This window comes from Rattus norvegicus, chromosome 4, assembly GCF_036323735.1.
Source record: "Rattus norvegicus strain BN/NHsdMcwi chromosome 4, GRCr8, whole genome shotgun sequence".
Lineage (NCBI taxonomy): Eukaryota > Metazoa > Chordata > Mammalia > Rodentia > Muridae > Rattus > Rattus norvegicus.
This window is the reverse complement of record NC_086022.1, coordinates 60,951,882-60,976,045: the sequence shown is the minus strand read 5'-3', so window position 1 is coordinate 60,976,045 and position 24,164 is coordinate 60,951,882. Positions and strand designations below refer to the sequence as shown.

The window sequence follows — 24,164 nt, the reverse complement described above, 5'->3', positions numbered from 1 at the left end:
AAAATAAGAGCTTAGCAGTACTATTCCACTGAAACTCTAAACTCAGCCTTTATTACCTTCAACTCAGCCACTCTACTGAACAATGATGACTACAGCATCATCAGATATTCTCACCCTTTACCTTCCAACAGGCCCAACGAGTACCCAGAAGCCAACAAAGTACCCTATTCTTTGTGGTAAAGATAGCCAGAAATCTGAAAAGCTCTCTAATTGCAACTCAAATTCTATAATATAGCAAGAAAATATTTTTAAAAATCTGTCTTTAAATTTATCATCCAAAGTATCACAGTCTGTTGAAAATCAAGACTTCATTCAACAAATGCCAAAGACCTAAATGTATGAATTTTCAACTACCCAAAATTCTAAGATCTGGGAGAAATTAAAGTGATCTAGAGTTAGAACACTTTAAAAATATATGCCTCCGTTTATATGAGGAACGAGTTCATAAACAACTTTCGACCCTTTCAGAAATATCTTACTCATATTTTTTTTTTTTTTCGGAGCTGGGGACCGAACCCAGGGCCTTGCGTTTGCTAGGCAAGCGCTCTACCACTGAGCTAAATCCCCAACCCACTCATATTTTATATATTGTATATATAAACAATATAAATTGTGTTTGTTTTGAGACAGGGTTTTTCTGTTTTCTAGGCTGGCCTGGAACTTGCTATATAGAACAACCTGGCCTCAAACTTGGAGATCCACCTGCCTCTGCCTCCTGAATGCTGGAAATAAAGCTGTATGCCACATCCTTAAATAATATAATTCTAAAAGCCAAATTTCAATCAAATTCTCAGCACTAATATGTGAAAAGTATACACATTAATAGGGAGGAGGAAAGGATCTTCAAGGATGAAAGTATAGAGCACACACACAACATTCATACACACACAACATTCACACACACACTCACTCATACACTCATACATACACTCACACACAATCACACTCACATTCACACACTCATACTCACACAATCACATACACATAGTCACATACACTCAACAAAAATAAAGGAAGATAAAAGACTAACCTGTCATAAAAAGTAGTACAATTGAGTTAAAGGCAAGATAATCTAATCCCATATGGTCATGTCAATATAGAGCTTTTGTTTATAAAGTTATATTAAGTAATTAAGTAGTTTTTAGGCACTTCTTTAATAACAAAGGACAAAAGAGAACTGACCAAAAACAAAACAAAACAAAAAACAAAAACCTGACAGTTGCACAAATAGTTAAATCTAAAAATTCTACCCCTAGGCATACATGCAAAAGAAATCAAAATATTACACTCACATAAACAATGTTTATGGAAGCATTGTTCATAATATAGATAGAATCCAAATGCCCATCAACTAATGGATATACAAACTGCGATACCTCTATACATATTCATATTACCAGTCAGAAAACATGTATGGCACTGACATATGATATAGTATTGTGATCTTTAAAACCAGGACCCCAGGAAAAAGTCAATAATGAAAGAATGCCTTTCATCACTCCATCTATCCGAAAGACCTGGAGCAGGCAATCTTCCTGGAGAGGAACTGGAGGAACTGCTTACAGAGAGAAGGGTGGCCAAGGGGTACTGCTCTCTACAGACTACAAAAAGGTGTAACATTTATCTCTCACTATACTAAACCTCACTGATCTGGTTACTTTAAGTAGCTAAAATGTACTGTACATACATTATACGTTAAGAGCAGTATTACATTAAAAAAAACTAAAAACACTTATAATCAAGGAACTAGAAGAAACCATATCCTAAAAGTAATCAAAATGTGGGTACTAATCCTCTAAATTATTGTTATTTGGAAAATCAAATTCTGCATTAAACTGAGCTAGAAATAAAGGTCTCATTAGAAATATCATCTGTAAAATCTTAAATAACTTCATAATAAATATCTCAAAGACACAGATTAGAAAGTCTATTCCAAGTCCTTCCAAACATTATATCCTTGCCCATTTCATTTAAGATACTCTCAACCTTTGTTGAAAACCACTTAAGACATTTAAAATAAATTATTTTCTATTTTGAATAAGTCAACATGATATTCCACCCCGAACCAAAATAGTACTTAAAAAATAGAAATATAAAAAAAATAGCTAATTAATTCACTCATCTATTCATTAATAAACATTATGTTCAGACACAATCATGGGGGGTCACTACATACTCCTTATGGAGTTCATGATCCACTTGAGGGAAATAGATATTAAGCAAGTAACCATACAAATGGCTAAAAGCTGTAATATGTGATATATCAGACAGGCACTTACTCAAGTACTCAATCACAGAGGTGGGAGATAGCCTTAGGGAGGAAGACTAGGGCACACAAGGCGTCCTAGTAAACAGTATGTTAAGTTACATTTGAAGAACAGGAGTTAAGTCTTATGATTCTTCTAATGGAGACTACCTAAGTCAGATGGGAGGGGAGGTGGACAATGAAAAGGAAGAAGGCACATGAAGCTGCTACAAGTAAACGGGCAGTTTTCTCCATCTAAATCCATTTGTTCCACAACAGCACAGGTGATAACAGTAAGTGCCCATCTTGGACACTTCTCTACTGCAGTGAAGAAACACCATGACCAAGGCAACTTGTAAAAGAAAGCTTGTAACTGGGGCTTACTTACAGTTTCAGAGGTGAGCGTCAATAGCAGGGAGCATAGCAGTAGGCAGGCAAACAGAGTACTGGAGCAGTAGCTGAGAGTTTACAAGTGGGAGGCACAGGGAGAAAAGAAGAGTGCGGGGGGTGAGGGGGGCACACACGGACAGAGACTGGACCTGCCATGGAAGCCCACCCCCAGTGACATATTCCCTCCAACAAGGCCACACCTCCTAATCCTTCCTAAACAGTTCACCAACTGGGAACCAGAATTCTCTCTCTGATGCTTTTTGATCTCAGACCTAAACAAGTTAACCTCTCTAAATCTCAGATTCCCTAGCTGTAAAATATATCACATTCATATTGGTGTCAGGGTGAAGACTAAACATATCTAATTGCACAGAACAATCGAGAACCGAAAATGCTTAATAATTGCTTATTGACAAGCCTCTGGAAAGCTGTACAATGTGGGCAAGTAAGTATCTTACATATTGACCTCAGCTTCCTCAGCTGTAGAACATATGAAACTCACTGCACATTTGTGCCTAAGACTAAACAAAACACTAAGAACCCAATAAACAATCACCAACATCACTACAGCCTACAACAATAAACATTTAAGAATACAGCTCAATGATTTATAAAATGTTTTTATATGTAGTATGTTCAATATCAACTATCACTTACATGTCCCTCTCTCAATTCCAAAATTAGGTATAAATTTGAGATGAAAAAGTAAAATACAGGAAAATTCATTTAAACACATTGAAAAACAAAAGACCACTGAGTTAGCTTTAAATTAAAAAAAGTGTGATCTTTATTTAGACTTGTTTTAACATTTTAAGGTACACATCAATCTTAGGAGTTAAAAGGAGAAATGGTTTTCTGCATTAGAAAAAAGAAATAGAAGTCCTAGAAAGAAATCTGAGATTGAAATCCTTTTCATGACTTCATGGGGGGAGGGTCCTACCCATATGTGGTATATGTGCACCTATGTATACAGATAACTGTGTGTGCCTGAGAGGCCAGAGGAGGACACAGGACTTCCTACTCCATCACTCTCCACCTGTTCCTTTTCTCACTGAACCTAGAAGCTAGTACCCAGTTAGCCCCAGGGATCCTCCAGTCTCTACCCCACCAAGAGCAATGGGGTTACAGGTACACCATACAAGGCTGTCTATGCTAGCATTTGAACTCAGGTCCTCAAGCTTGTTCACAATACACACTCAGTGAGTCATCTCTCCAGCCCCTACATGTCGTTAAACAACTAAAACACAAACACCTTTAGAATCCTATCCAATCTCCACAAACACTTGGACAGAAGAAGTAAAGAAAGCACACTGGGTCATGAATTGTGGAGCAGGTTCTCTGGATTCAACTCTGTCCTCATCTGAGTGGATGACCATAGGCAAATTTGAACCTCTTATGCCTGTTTCCTCATCTGGAAAATGGAGACTTGGGGTCAAGGGTGACAACACAGATCTCATCTAGCCCAGGCTGACTGAACTTTACTAGGTAGCTGAGGATGACCTCACCCTTCTGATCCTCCTGCTTCTGCTTCCCAAGCTGCAGGCATCTCGTCCAGGCCCAACACCAGGCCCAGTTCTTTGGGATTCTTTAAAAGACTGGTAAGGTTTAAATGAGCTGAAAACACTTGAAGTATTCCTAGTAAAGATTAGCAATATGAAAGGCATAAATAATCACCATTTTTGTAATTATTACCACCACCCCTAAATGCCTAGATTTCTTCAATAAATCTTTTCTGAACAATTTCAACAATGGTGGCTAGGCCTTTAAAAACAAAAAACAAGAAACAAAAAAACCCACCTGCTTAAGGAATTACATAATGCCTTCCACTGTTTCACCCCATTAGAGGTGATTTTAGGGGTGGGGGGATCAATCTCTTTTCTTAAATTTTCTGTCATACAAAGATATAGCATCCACACTTGCTAACCTAAGTTCAGAACCAAGAATTTCACAACTGAGGCAGACACATACCAGCCTGCCTGATGAAATTCTCAAACTCAAGTTTCCTAACCTAACACTCAACTACACTCCTTCAAAGGAAAAACTTCAGATTACTGAACTCTAAAGTGCTTTAAAATAAAAACTATGCTGCATGTTTGAAATGTCGTTGGAGGTAAACAAGATGCACTAATGCTGTTTTCTCTGTGTCCTTAAGGAAGCTATAGTAATGGCTCCTTCCAGCTACAGTCTAACTCTTAACAGCAGGTGCTGGCCGCTCCAAATTGGAGGCTGACTAAAGCCACGATCCCATCAGAGCAACAACTCCTTTTGGAAATGCCTTCCTACTTAATATGTCCGTACAACAGGTAACTCGACTGGGATTTGGGATATCCAAGTCTCATGCCTACACCAGAATGTAAAGGAAAGGCAGACAACCTAAAGTGTCTAACTAAAGGGGCGTGGGGGGTTGCAGCAGCGACACAGAAAATGTTATCTTCAGATTCAAAGCAGTTGGTCAAAACAAACTAAAAAACAACAAAACTCCAAGAAAAGCCCACCAAAAATCCCCCATTAGTTCACATAACGAACAGCCACAAGTCCACTCCAACTGAAGGTTAGTGTTTATCCAGCTCACCCTCAAATTAAAAGTTGGCTTCCAACATCAATCAGAGATGTGGCCATACACCAGCCATCAACAGGCCACAACCGGCCAGATCAGACCACAGGTCAGCCTTCATCGAGCCAGAGCTACACTGCTTCAGTGCCAACCCTTGACCGAGTGGATAGGAGGGCAGATAGGCAGTCAAGGGAGACTTGACTCTTCACCTGCAGCTGCCCTGACTGGACTGGACTTGAGAAATCAAATCTGAAAAGACGTGAGGAATTTTTAAAATACAAATGGAAAACAATCACCGTTGAGTACCCACCCCGAGATGTGGCAATTTAATTTGAATAGCAACACAAAATTGTACCAGTTACACGTTCGGTTCATAAAGCCATTTCTGCTGCGACGGTGGTTCTCCAGGACAAGCGGCACTCCTCCAGACCTGCCCTCCTTCCCTATCTTTTTCAGAACTTCCAGCCCCCAAAGCAAAGACACCCCTCTTGCCAGTCCTCCAAGTTCTTGCCAGGATGCAGATGGACTCCGCAACTTCTCTCGCCTCTCCTGCAGAGCTAAGCACTTTTAATACGGGCTCGGGAACTCTGGTGCTGCACGTCCGAGCGGTCATGAAAAGACCCGGCCCCCCGTCGCCCTGTCCACCTCCGACGGCGGGGGCGGCTCGCCGGCGGACCGGGCCTGGAGCCCCGCTCCGCTTCAACTCCCGCTGCGCAGGCCCGCCTCGCCGCCGCCCCGAGCTCTCTCCTGGGCCCTCACCCTGGCCTCGGCCCCCCAGGCCGGAGCTCTCGGCCGCCGCACCGAGACGCTCCGGAGGCCGCGCGTTCCTCTCACAGGCCCCGCCTGGGCCTCAGGGCTCCGCTCCCCTCCACCGCACGCTCGGGCCGGCCGCGCTCTCGCCGAGCAGCGCCGACAGCTCGAGCGCAGGGCCCCGCACTTACTCGGGAAGGTAGGTGGAGGAGAAGGAGCTCCACTTATGCAGTGCGTAGGGCAGAAGCCGGCACTCGGGCGCCGCAGCAACAGCCCCGCCAGCCGCCATCTTGTCAGCACCGTAGCGGCCGCCGCCGACTGCCAGCCCCGCCAGGAGGAGGGCGGGGACGTGGCCTGCTCTTAAAGGGGCCGCGCCATGAGCCCAACCGCGCAGGGCCGTGACTGGCTGGTTGGAGGCCGCTTCCTCAGGTTTCCCACGCTGTCCTTTCCTAGCTGACCCTCCCAAGGAGGCTTTCCTGGGAGGCTGGAAGAGGAGTGGCACAGAGGACTTTTCTTACAAGCACAGGTAAAGACAAAGCCAAGGACATTTTGAAAAAAAAAATCTTAGTTATAGAACAGGAAGGAGCTTGGAAAGAGAATACCTTTCCGACTTTGGAAACCACTGCCCTAGCCTGTTTATAAATCCTTTACGAAAACAGAAGTGAGGAGAATTGAAGTGCGATAATAATGCATGGCCTTTGTCTCTACAGTTGTCCTGGGGTTAAAAAAAATGTCCTTGTCACCGTGTTCAAGAGTCAGGTGGAGGCCAAAAAAGAAAAGCTAGTATGTTCAGCTATCAGTCTCTAATGTCCTTCATTGTAAACATTTCTCGTGAGCCTCTCTTACTAATAGTCTTATGGTATTGATATACTCAGAAATGATATTCACCCACGTACCAGGAAAACACTCTTAGAGTTGGAAAGCTGTGTGTCATTTGTCTCGGGTGGTAAATTTGCTTGCTTTTAATATTAACATAAATTTAGCTCAAATGTTTGGAAAGAGGGAGATGCTTGAGAAAAGATGTGTCCTCTTCAGAAGGAATAATGAGCACGCGCGCGCGCACACACACACACACACACACACACACACACACACACACACACACACACAGCATACAACTGTTCAGAAAGCCTGACAGTAGGCATCATCCCAGCTTTTTATCACAAAAGGAACATCTGGTCTAAATACGTGGCAGAGTTAGATAATGCTCCCCTGTCAAGTACCTGTTTGTCAGGGTTATAAATATTTCCTTGCACCCATTGTCATTACCCAAAATTGTGTCACTCCTTGCCTAAGAGGTTGGACTCCTGGAAATTTGGATCCCATCACTGTGTCAACCGGAGGATGACAAACCTCAAACAAAGAGTTTCTCAATAAATGATCCAATAGTTTTACTCTCTTTGATTATGGTCATTAACCTGCCCATCAGCTCTCTCCAATTCTTTATTGGCTTTATTTCCATTGGTGAAATTTTAGTAGAGCCTCTACTGTGATACCATTAGAAAGGTCAGCTAGGTCACAAGCATACTCAGTGTTGAAGATTCCACATACTTTAAGTGTGAGACTTTGTTGGGAATGGGTATAACCTCTGAGGTAATGCTCTAGTCTAGTCACTGACTTGACTTAGACAACTGCCTGCCATGGAGGAAGTTAGCTACAGAGAGATTATCTTGGAGGGAAAGAGTGTTTCTAAAAGGGAGAAGGTAAGCTGGTGATTCACTCCAGTTAGAGGACCCACAACTTGCTAATTTCTCTTCTTTCTCTTATTGTTGTTGTTGTTGTTGCTGCTGCTGCTGCTGTTGTTGTTGTTTTTCTAGGCATAGAATTATATAGTTCCTGACCAAACTTTGTGAAAAAAAAATGGATATAAACCAATTCTTCCTCTTTTTTTTTTTTCCGGAGCTGGGGACTGAATCCAGGGCCTTGCACTTGCTAGGCAAGCGCTCTACCACTGAGCTAAATCCCCAACCCCTAAACCAATTCTTCTTATTGAGATTGTAACTTAATTACAATATTTTTCCGGTCCCTTTCCTCCCTCCAAACCTTCTGTATAGCTGTCCCTACCCTTCAGATTCAGGGCCACCTTTTCCTTCATTCATATTGCATTTATGGACTTATATATAAATATTTATTCTCCAATATAACCTGTTGGGTCCATCTAATGTTACCTGAATATACGTTTTCAGGTGTGACCCTTTGGACAACAATTGGTGTGCTCTTCCCTGGGGAGCCACTGTCCAGCTCACAGCTTTACTCAGTGCCTGTAGTTCTTCAAGTAGGTTTGAGGCCCCAGGGGCTTCTCCGCACCTGACCCTCCATGCAACTTTAAACCAATTCTTCTAAAATGTTCAACCCTCCTGCAATTGTTTGTTTGTTTGTTTTGGAGGGGAGAGTTGCCATGGTGGTTGTTTTCAAGACAGATTCCTACTATGTAAACCTGTCTGGCCTCGAGTTTGCAGAGCACCTCTTGCCTTTGCTTCTCTTGAGGGCTGGGATCACCATGCTCAGCTCCTCTGTGGCTTTCTCTCTCCTTCCATTATAAATGGCTTACCAGGGGGCCTTCATTATCCCTTCACTGAGTGCTCAGGCTCTCTCTCCTTTTCCTGCTTCCCTTACATACACACACACACACACACACACACACACACACACACACACACACACCCTTCCTCATCAGCTCTCTATTCCAGCATTGCTACTTACCACGTGGTGTACATCCCCTGTCCTCAAGGCATAGTCTCTTCCTGGCCTGGAATGAATATCTCCACCCCACATTCTACCCTGCCTGTTCTTTGGACTATTTTATCTTGGAGAATCTTCCCCATCACCTACTTTAAATTCACTCGACAGTTTTACATTTCCCTTAACATCCAGAGTTCTCTTCCCTTAGCTTAACAATCACCACAGTGGGTTTCTGTTTCTTTTGTCCTGTTCTGTCCTGTTAAGATACCTCCCGTTTTGTAGTCTCGATGGATTGTAGTCTCATACGTGGTAGATGCTCAGTGAGCGCTCACTGAACAACAAAGAAGCTGTACCGAGAGTTCCAGTCAGAGGCAAGTGTACTACAAAGGAAAAATGAGTGTCACACACTGTACATGTGTGCCCCTTAGGTATGATTGCCAAGCCTGGGATGAGGAGCTAGGAGAGCACCGTTTTCCTATGACACAAATCTCACAGATGATGACAAACTTAAAGTATTCCTGTGTTAAGAGAAATACAAACAGGTGTGTTGGTACTCAGCCCAAAATTTGTAGGAATGTTAAAATTAAAATTGGAGACTCAAGAAACTGCAGAGTCCTCAGGAGATCTCTGACAAGCCAGACTTCTAGGGGACCATCTTTCCTCTCTTCCGCCTTTGAGGCATGACTTTAGGTGATGGGATTGTTTTCAGAGATGCACAGGGAAGGCCTGGGAACTGACAGCAGCCAGATGGTCACCCTGTACCATCGTACCTCACACATGGGGTCTATTATACACCATCACAGAGCATGAGGGTCGTCAATTTTCAGGGATCCACAGTGTGATGGCAACATAGCCGCAGTGAGCCCATCTTCCTGTCCCCCAGAGGCCTGTGTGATATGCGCAAATACTTCTCCCAGAGGGTAGCTAATCATCTTTGGGGTTTTCCAGTTCTCTCTCTCTCTCCCCCCCTCTCCCTCTCCCTCTCCCTCTCCCTGTCCCTCTCCCTCTCCCTGTCCCCCTCCCTCTCTCTCTCTCTCTCTCTCTCTCTCTCTCTCTCTCTCTCTCTCTCTCTCCAAGGAAGACTGATCAAGGGAAGCTATGATGCCACAGCCATTCCCAGATGCTAGAGAGACAGTGTTGAGTAGCGGAGCTAGACAAGGCTTCATCCACTTCATGAAGCTACTACCATTCTCTGATCGGCCAACACATATAATAAATCATCTAGCTAATTTTAGTCTGTGCTAAATTCTAAAAAGAGACTAATCCAGAGTAATTCTTAGATTGCCCAGGTTCCCTAAGAAGGTAATATTTAAGCTAATGCCTATATAATGAGGAAGAGCCAACCACCATAAAAGACTGGTTTAAAAAACTTCCTGGCCTTTAAATCAATGGATTGTTGACAGATGCAATGCTTTATCCAGAGACCCAGCTTTCGGTGACCGAGGCAGACCCTCGATGGTTCAAAAGCCCATCCTGTTTGATCCTAATTCTTCCAAAATGAGTTGATAATTGAGAATAAATCTAATAATCTATGAGGTACTGTTCAAATATCAAATGTAGCCAAGTTATAGTAATAAAGACCACGAGAGATATAAAGCAAAACAAACACAGCTGGGTCTATTTTTATGCAAAGGAACACATACCAATTGGCTAAAGGCAAAAGGCATTTGCTTATTGTTAAGGAAGGGATTTTATAGTTGCTGTGCTTGGTAGATTATACACTACCACGACAAAACACTTGAGGCAGGGTAATTTATAAGGAAAAGAAATGTATTTCTCAGAGTTTCAAAGGCTGGCAGTTCAAGATCAAATGGCCAGTGTGTTTGGTGTTTGGTGAGAGTCTTGTCTTTCTGTTTCTTCTAAGATGGCTTATGTCATCTGAGGGAATGTGTGTGTGTTACCTCACAATAATGGAAGAGGAGGAAGAGAAGCCTAGATAGCTCCTCCCACCTCTTTATAATAGAGTAGTAGCCCCATGAATAAAAGTGAGGCCCTCTACAGTTAATTATCTCTGAGAAACCCCATCTCTTAACTGGGGATTACGTTTCAACATGGATGTTGGAGGGGATATAACGTTTAAACCATAGCAAAGGAGTGAAACATATTTGAAAGAAGACTGGAATATACTCATTGCACTACATGATTGGTTAAAATAAGACTAAAATGAAATAGCTAAGGAAAGCACTCTTGACATAAAGCCCCCTGAGATTCTTGTTTTCTTACTAGGGCTACTCAGAGATCACTAACAGATCTCGAAGGTTAGAATAGGTGAAACACGACAAATTATTCAATCTGCTGTCTTCTAAGCAAACACTGATGTAGACGAAAGATGTCCTTTTACAGTGGTATACAACAGATGAAAACACTAATGCCAAAGACATGTATACAACTGAGCTGTCCATAGAACCCAAATCCCCAATTTTTCCTAGGCTTTTCGTGTGAAATGTGTGTTATATATGTCTGTATTTATGTTACTATTCTTCAAATCCCCTACCACAGGCACATGCTAGGTATTCAAGAAACATGTCTCTTGCTTCCCTCTGATTTTCTTCCTGACAATTTATAATTATGTTTTCCACAAAATCAGAGACTAGACAGAGTGAAAGACACAGAGGTTGTCAGTTCAAATTTTGGTCAGTGTGATGGTTAGCGGCGTCACCCTGGCAGGACCCAGAGTGGAAAGGAGGAAAGCCTCCAAGTGAACTTGTATGTTACAATGTAGATGAAGGTTGCTTTCTGAGAAGGTCTGTGAAGAATTATTTCGATTATGTTGATTGATGGGGGAAGACTATTCCCTAGGTGGGGATTCTAAAGTGTGTGCTATGAATAAAGCAGGCAGAGTGCTAGCATCTGTTGTTCTCTGCTTCCTGACCGGATGCAGTGTGACCTCAAGCTCAGGCCATCTTATGTTCCTTTGAACTGTGAGCTAAAGTAAACCCTTTCTCCCATAAGTTGCTTTTGTCAGGGCATTTTATACCAACAGGAAGAGAAAGGAAGATAGAAAATTGGTGCCAAGAGTGGGGTCATTGCTAGATAACCCTGACCACAAGGCTCTTAGGCCTTTGGAAATGGTGGAATGTGGAAGAGTCTGGCACTTAGGACTAAAAAAGCCCTGGGAGGCTGGAAACAGTGCCTCATGGATTGTTCTGATAGGGCCTTAGAGTACAAGAGTGCAGAACAAACACAGAAGGGGAGGTCCAGCCCATGAGCTATCAGACAGAACCAAAGACTACCAGGAACTGGGCCAGAGACCATTCAATCATGTGATATTTGGGTAAGAATCTTGTTGTTGTAAAAATATAAAAAATATAAAAGGTCTTTTACCCCCTTTAGGTCCGGCACCACAGTGTCCCAAGATATCTGCTAGATATCTTGATGGAAACAAATCCCAACCCCGCAGTGGCAGCCCAGTGTCTCCAGCCATCGCACACTTTCCTACACTCAAACCGACACATAAAAGAACACACAATACAATAACCTTTGGCCCAACTGATAAGATATTATTGCCCACCTAATCATACAAAACCCAATACACATCTATCCCTTAAAAACATTTATAACAACCTGTAAAGGTACAGCGTGGGATCTTAACGTCATCCGCCATATTGTCCTGCCACAGCTTCTCTCCCTTTCCCTCCAGTCTCTTCCTCCTTTCCGTTCCAGTCTCCTCCTCTTCCTTCAAACTTTTCTCCTGCCCATCCTTCCTTCTCGTCCAATGACAGGCCTTCACCTATCTTGTTCCTGCCTCACCTGTGACATCATCCCACAGAATCTGGCTTCATTTTGACTATAAACTAAGAACCTGAATGAAGTTGAATTTAAAGCTAATAGATTAACTTGTTTAGCAGAGGAAAGTTCAAGTTAGGAGAGCATCCGGGACAGTAATGAGTGACAGTGTAATCATTAAATAAGACAGCAGCACAGAAGAACCTCCTACACTGCACAGGGATAAAGGAGAAAGGCACCCTGAGAGCAAGACCCACCTATCAGAGGCTCCGTTTCATGACGGTCTAAATTTGTTTGAAAGGAGAAAGCCCAAGCTCAAGGTGTCCTCTGCTCAAACACAGCCACCTAAGGAAGTGTTTCACCAAAGTTGGCCCAGAAAGCATACGGCTGTTGCTATGACTGTGGTACAGGGCAGCTGGACTACATCATGAACTGGCACACGGCATCATCTACATGGCACTGGTTTGGTTATCACTAAAAATGAAAACTTAGAGGCAGTCATGGAGTCCTTATCTGCAGTGATACTGCGGAGCCACTGAGGTCATATGTGCAAGAATCAGAATCCCCACACGGAGGTCCTGAAAAGGCAGTGCGTGCAACTGCAAAGGTGGCCTGGGGGCACTGGAGATAACTAGGACCATGGGATGTCTGCCAAGGAGAGCTGACGGGATGAATGGAGCCAGCCAACACACACAGGAGTGAGGCTATGTGTTTGTAGGCAGTAGAGCTGGAGGAGTGAAGCCGTCCAGCCCATTTGGAGCCCAGATGATTGTACTAAAAGTTTCTGATGTGAGACCCAGACTGTAGGATTTGGTGTTTGCCCTACTGAGTTTTGGTCTTGCTTTGGTGCAGTGCCCTATTCTTCCTGTTTGAAATGGGAATGCTTACTCGGCGCCATTTTATTGGAAGTACTTAAGTTGCTTATTTTGTAGGAGTCACAGTTAAGAGACTTTGTAATTGCTATTGGCTATGGCAGTAGTTCTTAGCTTATGGATCATGACCCCTTTGGGGGCTGAAGGACCCTTTCACAGGGTTGCATAACAGATATCCTACATATCAAATGTTTATATTATTATTCATAACAATAGCAAAATTACGGTTATGAAGTAGCAACAAAAATTTATGGTTGGGGGTCAGCACTAGATGAGGAACTGTATTAAAGGATTGCAGCATTAGGAAGGTTGAGAACCATTGGGCTATAGGGACCTTTGGTGTTGGAACGCATGCACATTGCTTTAAAAGATGGTCATAAGCCTATGAGGACAAGGGGTTGGGTCCTTTGGGACTAGATTCACAGCTGATTATGAGCCACTATGTGGATTCTGGGAGCTAAACCCTGTCCTCTGCAAGAAGAAGTATTCTCAACTACGGAGCGATCTCGCCAGCTGCAGAAGACCCTTTCAACTGTAAGGGAGACTATTCCCTGAGTAGAAATTCTGAATTAAATAAAGTGATAAAGTGAGCTGAGCGCTTCAGATGAGGGCTCATCTCTCTTTGCTTTCTGACTCTGAATGTAGTGTGACCAACTGCTGCTTTCTCTGCCAGAATGGAGTGTATGAGCTGAAAAAAACCCTTTCCTTTTTTGTTAGTTCTTAGTCTGTTTGTTGTTTTATTAGCTTGCCTTTTTAAAAAAAAAAATCACAGCGACAGGAAAAGAAACTAAGATACTGAAGAAAGTGCCTCTGGAGATTGGAAGCACGAACTCATCCCCCATTGAACATTTCTTGAATGCTCGGAGCTTCCATTGTTATCCCAACTCTCAGAACAGCCCAGCAAGTAAACTGAGATGCTTGGACATCAAGGATCACCGAGCTCTTACGCATCCTCTCCTTTAGAAACCCCACGTGTATGTGTCCTCACCATTACCCTGAGGCCCAGGGTTCAGAGAGGAAAAGGAGGAGTCTCTGATATATTCCCAAAACTGACAGTTATGAAGTCTAAGTTCTCCAGTTTGGGGAGTGGAGTTCTGGGCCTCGGGCACACTACACAAGCCTTTTCTACTAAGGCTCTACTCCCTAGCCCTGGAATCACTTCTTTAAGCAAAATGCTGTCCAAAAGGAACAAAAGAAATGCAGAAAGGACAGGTGTGATATTTTTGTTGTTGTTGTTGAGTATGTAGGTAATTAGTTTGGGGCTGTTTGTTTCTTAAGGCAAGGGTATTTCAGTCTTTTGCCCCACAGGGCCTTTAGCCCAGTCAGGGGTGAGCCCAGACTTGGGCTTCAGGTGTGAAGTTCAGGCCTGTCTTCTCCCAGGAGGTGGCAGCAGTGGTGGCAGCAGCTGCGGTGGCAGCAGCAGCAGCAGCAGTGGCAGCGGTTGGAGAAGTAGGGCAGAATGCATCTGCTTTCCTTTGGCACTCAAACCTAAAAATTCTTGGTTCCAGAGGCCACTTTCTCCCTTCCTTGGTTTGCTGAGCTTGTTTGGAGCCAGGCGCTGGGAGTGTAGGAACTGGCAGAGAGTCCTCTTTAGAAGTGCCTAGCTTTTTCTGTAAACATTTTGGTCTAGGCTACGACCTTGAAGTGCGTGTGAAGGAGCTGAGAAAGTCTCTGGCCAAAAGCTTCAAAAAGAAACAGTAACTTTACTCTCCCAGCCCCACACACATAAATCTAGAGGGCATCATACAAAGAATACAGATTCTTGACCTGGGCTCCTAGCCACCAGCCTGCTGACCTCGTCCTTGAACCCATCCTTAGCAATCCACTGTGGACTAAGGCAGTCTTTAAGCACCTGCTAATTTTTAATTTGGAGAGCGTGGGCATGGACACTTGTGCCCATGAGCATGGAAGCCAGAGGTCAACTCGAGTGTCATCCACTTTGCCTTTTTGAGACATGTCCTCTCACTGACCTGGAGCTCACCAAGGAGGTTAGGCTAGCTAGCCAGCGGCAACCCACCCTTCCAGTGCTGGGAGTATACGTGCACACTGCCACTCCTGACTTTTTCACATGGTTCCTGGAGGTGGAACTCAGGTCCTCCTACTTGCGCGAATGAGCTCTCTACCAAGCTGAGCTATATCCTCAGTTCTAATTATTAAATTTCACTTTTATTATTTGGATTAAGTAGGACTACCCTTCACCTTTGTAGAATTTAAACAAATCTTAGACACAACAAAGCGCTACTCAGTTCCAAGTTAATCCCAGCTGAGCACATATCCTAGTTTGGCAGGCACTGCCAGCTGCATAGGAGGTGGGCAGAAGTCCCAGGAAACGTCTGGATACCACACAGCTATGGATGAACTGTCAACTGCTGGAGATTGCTTTGCAAATTGCCACATCTGAATGGAGCCGACAAAAACGATATTTCAAAAGAGCAATTAACACTGATTCCTAGTGTATTTGGAACCAAAGGCCTCGGGGGTTGGGGTGGGGGTGGGTGGGTGGTACTGGCTCAGCAGAAGAGAATTCCATCCATCGGGTTGAAATGTCCAAGGTTAAGGAGCTTTGAAGCTACACTCTTCCTGTGCTTTCCTTCCCTGCCATATCCTGGTTTTTGTGAAACTCCAGGCATGACTAGGCTCACTCATTTCCCCCTTTCATCTGGTTGGCTCTACTCCCCTTGCTTTGTTAAACTTCTGTCTGTTCACTGCAGTAAGCAATTACCCATCCTCTCCCATGTACCAGGTATAGAGAATACACCTGGCTTATGTCTGGTAAGAAGTAGTTGGTATAAAAATATACATGGTAGTGGTGGTGATGTTGGTGATGGCTGTAATCTTGTTTCTGTAAGGCCACAGACCAAATGTCAAATGTCTAATGACGAGTATTGATAGACAAGAGTAGAATCATCTAGATAGGATAATACTCCTTTAGTTCCATAGGAATTGGCACCCACGAATCTGCCAAGACAACCCTTCCTCGTTCAGACAAGAGGCACCATTTTGGATTCTCTTCCAGATTAGGAGCTGTGGCTCCAGAAAGCCAGTATCAGTGTCAGTGGGGAAATATATACATACATATACATGAGCACATATATGCACACAGACATCTGCATCTATATAGATATAGAAACAGTAAACTGGGGAGTGACTGTGATAGGAAAGTTGGTAATAAAAAATAATTCTGGACAACTCTACATTAGAGAGGAGAACCCAGAGGGCAAGTTAGAGAACAAGGGGACACAGGGATATCCAGAATGACATAGAATATCCCAGACAATGGCACACAGCAAAAAAAGAGAAAGTAATCATATCTCCTAGTTCTACCATATCCCAGATCAGTCTGAATTGAACTGACATTCAAGGTCAAAAAGATACTAGATGTCCTTATAGTGTTGGAATGAAGTTGAATCATCTCATGCCCCAGGGTAATTGTAGGAGTTGGCTCTCTCCTTCTTCCTTGTGGGTCCTGAGGATTGAACTTAGGTCATCAAGCTTGGCAGCAAGCCCCTTTACCAATGAGCCCTGCTGCCAGGCCTTCAAACATGAAGTTCTGTAGGCTTCATCATGCTTTTGAGTTTTTTTAAATTGTTCATATGGGGGCAGGGATAGGAGAAGAGGGCTTGGCAGTAAGTGCCTTTACCTACTGAGCTATCTTGCTAGTCCCTAAAAGTTGTGATTTCTGTTCTTCCTGCATATTTACAAATAATGCTCTAAAAACCATCTCTGCCCAACTCTACAACTAACTTAAAGTTATGCCATACACTAAATATACAGCATTAAGGTTGAGAGCCTCTGGCTTGTTTTACCCAGCTTGGGTTGGGGTGTACTGATTTCATATGACATATATTTGTCTTTGTTTCTACTTCTCCTCCTCCTTCTCCTTCTCCTTCTCCTTCTCCTCCTCCTCCTCCTCCTCCTCCTCCTTCTCCTCCTCCTCCTCCTCCTCCTCCTCCTCCTCCTCCTCCTCCTCCTCCTCCTTCTCCTTCTTCTTCTTCTTGGGTTGGGCTGTACTGATTTCATATGACATATATTGTCTTTGTTTCTTCTTCTTCTTCTTCTTCTTCTTCTTCTTCTTCTTCTTCTTCTTCTTCTTCTTCTTCTTCTTCTTCTCCTTCTATCATTAGAAGAGTCAGTCTTCTTGTGTGGTTTGGGGTGGCCTGGGACTCACCATGTTGACTGGGCTAGCCTTGTATTGGCAGGCCTACCTGCCTCTGCCTACCAGGTGCCAAGAGTAAAGGCTTGTGCCACCTCACCCCACCTATCTCAGTGTCTTTCACCAAGGCTGTGATAAAATATTCTGACCAAAGCAACTTGAGGAAGAACGGACCCATTTTAGCTCACAGTTCAAGGCACCGTCCCCCCACGCTGGAGAAGTCAGGAGCAGCAGCTGAAAGCAGCTGATCATGTGAGGTGCAGTCAGGAAAGGGCAGTGGAATCAGCCTGCTAGTGCCCAGTTCCCACTTCCAGGGTCCAGTTAGGGAACGGTCCACACACAGTGAAGAGCCTTCCCACAGGCGCGCAGAGGGCCCTCTCACGGGTGGTTCTTTTCTCAAGATAAAAAAAAAATCCTCCAATCTAAGTCTTGTGTTTCTCCTTTCTGGTTTTATTTTATTTGTTTGTTTGTTTGCTTTCCCCAATTTACTGATTTATGTATCTTCCCATTTATCGTTGACAGAGTCTCACTGTGTAGTCCAGAAGGGCTTAGAGCTCAAGTTCTTCCTGCCTTAGGTTTCCAAGCACTGGGATAGGCATGGACCACCAGGCTTAGCCTTATTTATTTATCTCTATGTGTGCATGCTGGGGGATGGTGGGGGGGCAGAGACAGACAGATGGATGGACAGATGGACAGATGGACAGGCAGAACAGAAAGGACCTGCCTGAGTAGGCCAGGCTAGGGTCTGGCCATCAATCTTGCTGCAGTCTCCCTGTACTTTCCCCACTTTCCCCATTTTCTCTGCCCTATCCTCTCTTCCTGTCTGGGTCCCTCTTACCTTCTGCTTATCACTGCCAAACTATCCTAACTTCCCTGTCTGTCCTTATTGTTGTCTGTCCTTCTGCAGCTCCTACTCCCCTTCTTTGCTCTCTCCCCTGACCCCACAGTACATACCTCTTTATTCTAGTTGAGCTTTTCCCTTTGAAGCTCCTTAATTAGAAAGTGGGGGGGGGGGGAAACAGAGGCATTGTCAAACATTTGTAATTTTATTATTCAATAAGATACATTATTTTTAATCTTAAGAGCAGATAAGTACTAAAAATAGGTTTCTTCTCCAAAGGCCCCCAAAAAGGAGAAAAAAGAACCCTGCCCATAGTTAGCTTGCTCCTTACATACTAACTGTAATATTATTGTATTGTAATGTATATTACTAAAATTATTATTTTAGTAATTTCCCGGGTTGGCCACAGATGACTCTTCATGTAGCTCATTGACCCTTGGTTGGAAAGTCCTTCTCAGCTCTTCACAAGCCAAGACAGCAGCTGACATCAATGTAAAAAGAGAAACAAGCTAAAAACAGTTGAGTGTGTACGCCCTGAATTGCATATTCAGTTGCAAAATCATCATCATTATTATTATAATTACAGAGGGGAGGCATTTCAATAATTGTTCAAAGTGTCTTCTTGAGGAAATAAGTAAATCAGGGCCAGCTGTCACAAGCCAATCTACAATAATGATCCCCGTATGTGCGTCTTTGGGATTCATAACAATCCACAATAACAAATTTGTGCATTCGTCTACTGTCCCTGAACAGCCTTAAAAAAAAAAAGAAAAAAACATAACAAACCGACCATCCGCTCCGACATCTCGTTCTGTAGCTCACTTGTATTTCTAAACAGCATCCTTGAATAACCTTGCAGTCACAAACTGCCAAACAGAAATTGCATCACCAATTTAATAACAAACAACGGTGGGCAGCCGGGCAGCCATCCACCTGTAACAGGATGGCCACAAACCGAGGTTTCCCAGCCAAGGGGAAGCCAGGTAGACAGCTCAGCAGACAACTGAAGCCAGTTAGAGAGAAACATCCACCAAGACAGACATGCTTTATTGACTTGAAAATCACAAACGGGAACTGGGAAGGCCTTGTTTTCAGCTTCCTTGTGAAATCAGCCCCAAGTAGTTCAGTCTTGCTCCTCCCAGCAAACAGCTGTGAAATGACTAAAAGAAACGAACGGACGCTGCACCAGGAACTGAATGTGCCACTTCACTGAGAACAGAAAAAAGTCCCCAGATGGAGGCCGTCCTCGCAGATTAATACCTGAGACTCGGGGCAGAGAAATTACTGAACTAGACTGGTCTATGGGCAGAAAGAAAGATTCACTGGGGCTCAAACTGCCAAGGTAGAGAGAAAAGCAAAATGGTGGGAAACCAAGCAGATATGACAGTCATCGGGGTGGGGACTTGAGCTGATACAGGCCATCAGGACTGAGCAGGAACTAGATGCCCATGCCTGTGGTAGCTGACCTTTGCAGGAAAGGTTAAAGGCTGAGGTTCCTGGTAAACCCTCTTAAAAGATCTGCTTTTCTAGTGATCAGAAACCTTAAGGCTTGCTCACAATCCTCCTGTTTACCCTACCTAAGTCCTTCTATTTAGAGCAATGCCACCAGGATAACCATTTTGCAGGAAGAGGGGCTTTGGACCTCAAGACTCTGCGTGCTGTAAAGGGAGTGCCAGCCAAGCACAGGCAAGGTTCAGTTACAGACAGAGCGCCACCCAAGTGCCTTCTCAAAATGTTCTCATATCTCAATACCTTTAAGTTATGGTTTTCTCTCTCATTTCATGTTCTTGAAGAAACTCCAGACACAGGGAAAACAAGAGGAGAAAGAAAATTTCTTATCACATTGTTTTTGTCTTGATGTGTCACTCAGGTTTTCCAAATCCAAATCTTAATCTTGCTGAAGGCCGGGCCTGAGCCAGCGAGAAGGGTGAATGACCTCAGCTGCTTCAGGAACTTGCCCGCAGCTCTGCTGCAGCCTTCTTAGGTTCGAGAAGCAGCTTCCTCATTGCAATGGCTCAGTACATTTCCATGTTTGCACTCACAGCTAGAAGCCATTTAACCAGCATGCAACTTTATCTCCCTTCAGTAGCTCAGACATTTCCTACAAAAGCATCAGAAGGGCATTGATTGACATCTTGAAAGTTGTTTTGAAGTATATTTTGCACATTTTTAATTGTAAAAGTAAGACATGACAATGTTTAAAATAAATGGAAACTTCAAAGTGGTTTCGTGTAGAAAGAAAAAAAATCCTTTTTGACTTTACACAAGTTAAACGAAACTATGTCTTGGTCTATGTTTTCTATATAAGGATATCAAATGCATATAATGCTTCTTAATTTTTAAAAGACTTACTTATTTATAATTGTATGAGTGCACTGTAGCTGCCTTCAGACACACACCGGAAGAGCTCGTCAGATCCCTTTACAGATGGTTGTGAGCCACCATGTGGTTGCTAGGATTTGAACTCAGGACCTCTATAAGAGCAGTCAGTGCTTTTAACCACTGAGCCATCTCTTCAGCCTGCATACAATGCTTCTATACAGAGTAAATTATATTCAGTATCCTTTATGCTGTATCTAACAGTTTATCAGCAACATTCCATGTTAGCACATGAAGATCTTTCAGCCACTAGACAAGCCATAAAGCTAACCACTGCCTAATTAACATTTAATTCTTTCTACTTCCCCTATTATTATAATAAACAGTGCAATAACCTTACGTTCATGTCTTTAGAAACCTCTGTTGTTTCTTTATCCCAGAATAAATTACTTCAAAGAAATGACTAGGTCATAATATATGTACGTTCAAGATGAGAACAGCCAAGCTGCCTCTCAGTGACAGCACTTCCTTGCCCAGCATGTGTAAGGCCCTAGGTTCAAACCCAGCACCATATACACAATGGAATGCTTCCAAATTGTAACCAATTCAATGGCTATCAGCAGCCTACACTTACTATAACTTTGCTAAAAACCATTATTTTATTGAACTTCAAGCATCTGTCACTCATAGAAACAAGGGCATGTTGTCATGGTTTCATTTTTCTAAACACTATGAAGGTGAACGTTTTCTCCAAGTAAATTTGACCATTCCTATTTTTTGTTTGTTTGGTTTGCCTTTGTTGTTTCGTGAGATAAGTTCTCAAGGTGTAGCCCTGGCTAGCCTGGAACTCGGAGATCTACCTGCCTCTACCTCCCCGAGATGCTGGGATCAAAGGTGTGCACTACCATGCCCAACGCCATTCTTAATGTTAGCATGTGAAGTATCTGTTCACATGTTTTGCCCCTGTCTCTGTTCATTTTGTTTTCTGATAAAATTGTGAAATTAAGACCTCCTTGCATAACACCTAAGCACCGTTTCTGTCGGATCTCGAACAATTCCCTTCAGTTCCGTTTGTCTTTGACTCTGTTTACAGTGTCTGTCTGCGGCTGCCCGACGCCTTCATCTTCATCTGCACCATATAAAACTTTTAAACGACTCACAGAGATTCAGTATCAGCGTTTCCCTCTGCGGCTTCTGAGTTTGCTTGTGTTTTAAATGTTAGTTGCCCTGGAGTGGGGTCTCTCTGCAGTGCAGATGGATTTGAATTCTATTATGTCTCGTGGACACAATCAAATTAGGATATTATTCTGGGTATATTAACTTATATTCCAGCATGTAGGTGGCTAAGGCAAGAGAACTGCTGTGATTCCAAGGCCAACCTGGGCTACATAACAGGATCCTGCTCAATAACTATGGGGCTGAGGAGATGGCTCAGTGGTACAGTGCCTGCTGCAAAAGCAGCCACCTAAAAAAGCCAGGACTGGTCACAGGCATCTGTAACCTGAGCTCGTGAGGGACATAGACAGGCAGATCCCTGTAGTTTATAGCCAGCTGATCTAGCCAACCAGTGACCAAACACCAAGTTCAGTGAGAGACCCAGCCTCAGAAAGATAAATGGAAGTCATCACCGAAGACACCAAGCTCTCCCTGCTCACATATGCAATCTCTCTCTCTCTCTCTCTCTCTCTCTCTCTCTCTCTCTCTCATTCACACACACACACACACACACACACACACACACACACACACACACGGAATTCAGTTTTACTGTGGAAAGAACATTTACCAAGCCAGAGTCATTAAGAGAAGTGAAGATATAGAGACTCCAACATCCATTGTTCCCTGGGCAACTATCTGAGCAGAGAATGGTTTGCGGCTTATTTAAAGGACCCCTGTCTCTCTTTTTGGAATGAGGGCCACCTCCTCAGGGAAAGGGATAAACAGACTATGTTGTTGGCCTTAGGCAGCCTGGATTTTTGGTACCTGTTCACCGGGGTTGCCTAAAAAGCCCACATACACTGCCCAGTATTAGATTTCAGAGGCAGGGTAGAGGCAGAAAGTAGGAAGAGACCAGGCTCTGACCTGAGTAGAGGAGATGAGACTATGTTTATTAACACTCACAGAGAGGGGCAGCCTCTCTCGCTTGGGAGATGGAGGGTCTGCAAATGGATTCAGCTGGCCGGGGCTCTCTCTTTTGTCTTGGGAACCAGGAAGTAGTTGGTGCAACTGTCAGGGCGCCAAGGCAGTCTGTCACACAGCGCCTCGACTTTTGGTGGGATGTTTTATAAAGAAAGGAAGAGTGACTTCATGGGAAGCTGAGCTTGTACACAGTTCTCCAGGTACCCACACCCATCCCCAGACCTTGGTCCAGCCTCACACACATGGTTTAGGCAACTCCAAAAGGGATCTCAGATTCATTTACAGAAGCCTGCTCTAATGTATCATGTTAGTAAGGGCTCACAAAGCAGAGACCGTTCCCCATCCCAGCCCTTTATCTTGAAGATGTAAAAACCTACAAATTTAGAAGAAATACAATCAATTACTTATACTTTTCAACTCTGTTCAGTTATTGTTTATATTCTTTTCACTTTTCATGTGGATAGATATGTTTGTCCATTGAGGCATTTGAAAGTGAGTTGAGTATTAGAATTTCTTAATAGACATCTCACTTAAAATAAATCCAGCATATGCCTTCAAAGAATAAGGGCATCCAACATAACTATAATACCATTTCAGGCTTGGGAAAATTAGCAATGATTTAATAATATCTTTAAGTTCATATTAACACTTCTACAACTGTCTAAATGCCTTATATAAGAATCTTTCCCTTTGTTCTAAATACCACTCCCCCCACCCCCGCCCCTTTCTCTTGCTTTCTCTTTTGGTCTTACATAGCCCAGGCTGACTGTGAATCCTCTGTGAAGCTAAGGATGACCTGGAACTCCTGATCCTCCTCCTTCCACCCATGAGTGCTTTGCAGATATATATACCCTTCCCTCCCCTAACCCTGGTCTAAGATCTTACCATTGCATTTGATTCTTTTTCTCTAGTCCAGTGTCCCAAAATGGACATTTAGCAATACCCACAAATATTTTTTTTTTGGTTCTTTTTTTTCGGAGCTGGGGACCGAACCCAGGGCCTTGCGCTTCCTAGGTAAGCGCTCTACCTCTGAGCTAAATCCCCAGCCCCTACCCACAGATATTTTTGATTGTGCGGTTCTTCTGGCATTGCATCAGTTCATTTTCTGTCACAGTAGCAAGATCCATGAGGTTGGATACTTTACAATGAAGTTTACTTGATTTATAGTTTTGGAGGCTGAACATCCATGATCAGGTGATCATATCTGTTTGGCCTTTGACAAAAGCCCCCAACCCCCATCCCATTGCATTCCAGCATGGCAGAGAAATAGAAAGGAACCCAGGATGCAGAAAGGCTGAACCATTTGGCTCTTGTAACAATCCATACTTGTGAGAACTGACTAAGTTCCTGAAGAACTGTGTTAATCTCAAGGGCAGGGCTCTTAGTGACTTAACCACCTACCAGTAGGCAGGAACTCTAAAAAGTTCTCCATCTTCCAACTTTGCCACATTGAACACTAAGTTTCTAGCACAGGAAGTTTTCACTGATAAACC

General features: G+C 43.5%; 1 protein-coding gene and 1 long non-coding RNA gene across 14 annotated transcripts in view; one reads left to right on the top strand and one right to left on the bottom strand.

Annotated features, from left to right (window-relative positions):
- The window catches only part of Mkln1 (muskelin 1), a 155,976-nt gene that overhangs the window by 119,169 nt on the left and 12,643 nt on the right, over positions 1-24,164 (bottom strand). Inside the window, 1 exon segment of one of the 12 annotated variants that reach the window (NM_031359.1) lies at positions 6,131-6,228. The exons of 10 other annotated variants lie outside the window; for them this stretch is intronic. In NM_031359.1, coding sequence (NP_112649.1) covers positions 6,131-6,228 — 98 coding nt within the window. 12 annotated transcript variants of the gene reach the window in all.
- LOC120102486 (uncharacterized) overlaps positions 6,326-24,164 on the top strand; it is a 32,515-nt gene continuing 14,676 nt past the window's right edge. For both annotated transcript variants that reach the window (XR_005504152.2, XR_010065778.1), the window contains exon 1: positions 6,326-6,465. This is a non-coding gene — a long non-coding RNA (uncharacterized LOC120102486). The remainder of the gene's footprint in view (positions 6,466-24,164) is intronic.